Source organism: Morone saxatilis, unplaced genomic scaffold (genome assembly GCF_004916995.1).
Source record: "Morone saxatilis isolate NCDOM2014 unplaced genomic scaffold, NCSU_SB_2.0 Contig21, whole genome shotgun sequence".
Taxonomy (NCBI): Eukaryota; Metazoa; Chordata; class Actinopteri; family Moronidae; genus Morone; species Morone saxatilis.
Genome location: NW_023339774.1, coordinates 2545911 through 2549686, shown reverse-complemented (window position 1 = coordinate 2549686; position 3776 = coordinate 2545911). Strand labels below are relative to the sequence as shown.

The window sequence follows — 3776 nt, the reverse complement described above, 5'->3', positions numbered from 1 at the left end:
ATCCACAACATTTCATGAAAATGTGACCAACAGTGAGCCACAGACCATCATCTTCCTCAGGCTGCTAGTGGGGCTGAAATAATCCTCTATTCTTTTTAAGGCTGACACAATTGCAGAAACATGTTGGTAATCCATGTTAGACAGGTCAGATATCACTAATTACAGCCCACTGAGCTCTGTCCTATTCAGGCTGATTCAGAATGCTACAAACCAGACCTTCCTGTTTTACAGAGTATAAACCGCTAACGGCTAGCTGCGTACCATAAAGTGTTGAGGACTCTGTGGTCACCGTGTTTGGCGATCCAGTGCAGCACCGTGAACCCGGAGATGAAGTCTCGTCTGTTGAGCAGGGACGAGTCCTCTCTGAACAGCGAGTAGATGTCGGGCCAGGCACCCGCCGCCCCCTTCACCAGCCAGGCGTGCTCCTTGGGCTCCAGAGGAACCAGAGACTGACGACGGAACAAACATCAACTTATTCACTCTCGTGGGAATCAATCATTTGTTATCATACTGTTTTGGTCCTTTTTTTTTTTTTTTAAAGAGTTTGTTTCAGGTTTGTTGGCAAGACATCTGAAAAAGTTAGGACCAGAATCAGTCTGTGCTAGTTGTCACCAGCGTTACTTTTGACCCTGTTCTCCCCTACCAGCAACACTACTATACAAGAGTGGACAGGAGGTTTGACGGGACATTAAAAAGAAACTGCACTACAGGTCTCACCTGCCTACTGGAGCCTTCATGATGAGCAGTGGAAGCGGAGGCGGCGGGGAGGCTCCTCCTCCCTTTCCCCTCCACCCCCTCGATCATGTCGGCGAGGCTGCGGCAGCGAGGCGGCGTGGAGCAGGACGACAGCGAAGAGGATGACAGGTTGTGGTGAAGGCTGAGCGAGGACGAGATCAGGTGGAGGCGGTTCAGACGGGCCGCCTCACTTCCTCCCCCCCTCGTCTCCCCCTGCAGGACCTGGTCGAGGTCGGCTCCCAGGCTGCGGCACATCCTGCTCCTCAACTGGCTGCTGAGGTGCCTGGCGACCGTCGGACGCAGTCGTGGCGGCGGTGTGGAGGTGGAGCCTTCACTCGACTCTGCGTCCTCGCAGTCGTCGCAGAGATCACCTGTGCGATGAAGGAAAGGGAACGCTTTAAACAAGCTCCTTCAACATGTCATTAAAAACAAACGTGTCTGCAGCTGTTCTGAGCGGCCACAGTGGAAGGCGAAGAACCAACTGTCACACTTAAAACCCTGCCTACTTTCACACACACACACATTCTAACTGCAACGCTGGACGTTTTAACGTCTTCTTGACGCAGTCTGATGATGTAACACTGAGAAGTAAGGAATTTTACATTAGAAAATAAAATAATTCATAATGCATCATTATCTTAAGATGCTTATTAATGAGTGAGCCATCTTGCTTTCTTCTCATCTCTGTTGAGAGCTGCACGTGCCAGTTGGGCAGGAGGTACGGATCAGGAAACACCAGACTAATGTAACAGGTATCAATCACAGAAGTACAATTAATCGAATTACAGAAATTGCAATATGGCCATGGTCAGTATCCTAATCCCAGAAGCTGCTGATTTTTAATAAAGATAAAGTATGTGAGAACGGCAGTAGAATGAGGGACTGTAGAGCTGCAGAGAGGCTCTGGCATCCAAATCTTCTTCTCTAGATGTGAGAAAATATGTTTGTTTATTACTGACGCCAACAAATCATCATGATTTGAACTGTTTTTTTCACTGAAAATGAAAATTGTGAGGCAAAAAGGATTATTCCCACTAATTGTAAAACACACAGCAATCGCAAAATATTTGTCAAAAATAATCTCAATATGATTTTTTTACTATATCATACGTAGTGGGTACAAAATAAAAAGCTTATTTACTCTTTGTACATATAATAGTTAGCTCACGTTCTAACATGTCTGCTGTATTTACAGACCTCTTACTATAAATCGTAAAGCTAACATTAGGATTAGCATATTAAAGGACAAGGACAAGTTAGCTTAATGCGCTAATCACTCCAAGAAATATATACTGAAGAGTCGACCAACCAACACAGCCACGCCCATCTCATGGCTGCCATATTTATGTCCATCTATCTGTCATTATTTTACATCACTGTAGCTAGCTATGGCAGATGTCCCCATTCTTAATCACACCTACGTTCTGATTGGTCAATTTTTTCTCAAGCCAGGAAGTTGTCAATGAACACATCATCAGACTTATTTCAATCGCTGATAAATCAGAGATGTGGGCAGAAATGTCTTTAAATATCTGGTTTTGAGTGGCCAACACACCAAAACCCATAGAGTTTGAGATAAAACAGAGAAAAAGCTCAGACTGGAGCAGCAGGCAGAAAGCACTCTGTTTGATCAATGATTCAATTATCAGTGTTATTGGAACTCTGCAGCCAACTCAGTCACACACCATGTAAGATTTTATAAAAACTGTCCTACAGACTCTAGCTCTGACCTGTGGAGTGGTGCCACGGCAACACACGAGCTGTGGGCTCCTGGTTGTCATGGAGATGGTCAGCTGAGTGATGGAATGGTGACAAAGGAGCTTTAGACTCCTGGTCGTCATGGAGATGGCCTGTAGAGTGATGCCAAGGCGCCGTGGTCTTACTGTCAGCATCATGTGTCACAGACTGGGGTTTGGTCCTCTGGGCGCGCTGCAGTACTTCCTGGATTTTGGCCTTGCCTCCAGTCGTACCTGCTGACAGTGAAGGGTTAAAGAATCCACACCTGGTTGTACTAATGGCAGTCTTCTGCCCCCTACAGCTCGAACTCAGCAGTGATTGGCCTTTAAGCGTTTCCATTCGCGGTTCTTCAGGTGGAAGAATGTTGTAGCTCCGCCCACACCATTTGATTGACATGTGAGGCAAAGGCCAGTGCAGACTCTAATTAAACTCAAATATCTCAAGAATCTTCTTTAAAAGGCCAAATTCTGTCTGACTGTGCTAAAGTACATTAAAGAAAACAATAACCAGTGAAGAAATATTAAGAGAAATACTGTGTGACATAAAGGAAGGTTTGTCTTTTCATGGGATTTGTAGGCAATAAAGAAAATAAAGAATATCAGACTTATTCTTTAACTGTACCTGTTCTGGCCTGTAGATACTCGCTGTTCCACCCCGGTCCTCCGGGGGAGCCGTCGCTGCTGGAGACGCCTGCGTCAGACGAGGGGGAGAAGATGCTGCTGTGGCTGGACGACAGCCACGTCCTTTGGTTTGGATCCGGCCCCTGTCTGGGCCCCTCTCTGGGCCCCTCTCTGGGCCCTGGTTGGACACCCGCAGGCTGCGAGTATCTGCGGCCCTTGTGGACATCGCCGTGAGGCTCCACGTATCGCTCCGCCTCTAGAGGCAGGCTGCGTCTGGTGGACTCCCCCAGAACAAATCCAGGTTCCAGCCCAGGCCCGGCCAACTGTCCTCTCTGCCCCACTCCTGACTCCAGGCCCCAGCCTGGGCCACCGGGGGGCAGCACTTCCCCTTTCACATCCTGGATGTAAATCTTCGGGTGGTTCCTTTCTGATGAAGAGGAGGAGGAGGAGACAGAGGGAGGAGCAGGCTGGTCTAGGATGCACGGCGAGGAGGCAAACATGGCCCTCCCCTTATCACCGAGAGGAGCGCTCAGGGGCCACACTCCTCCTGCTGAACCTCGCCTCATTGGAACCTCCTCCTCTTCCTCCTCATCTTCATCATAAGAGACGGCAGACTTGTAGCTCTGTCTGTGTCTTAAGCGGCGTGGGGTGACCTGAGGATGGAGACTGGCGTGATGAAGAGGA

At 48.3% G+C, this 3776-nt stretch overlaps 1 protein-coding gene across 1 annotated transcript in view; it reads right to left on the bottom strand.

Moving 5' to 3' along the window:
- The window catches only part of LOC118332694, a gene marked incomplete at its 3' end in the record, with an annotated part of 4737 nt that extends 967 nt beyond the window's left edge, over positions 1–3770 (bottom strand). Inside the window, 4 exon segments of the mRNA XM_035668092.1 lie at positions 262–449; positions 718–1106; positions 2466–2705; positions 3094–3770. Coding sequence (XP_035523985.1) covers positions 262–449; positions 718–1106; positions 2466–2705; positions 3094–3658 — 1382 coding nt within the window. The 5' untranslated portion in view covers positions 3659–3770.
- Between the last annotated feature and the right edge of the window lie 6 nt (positions 3771–3776).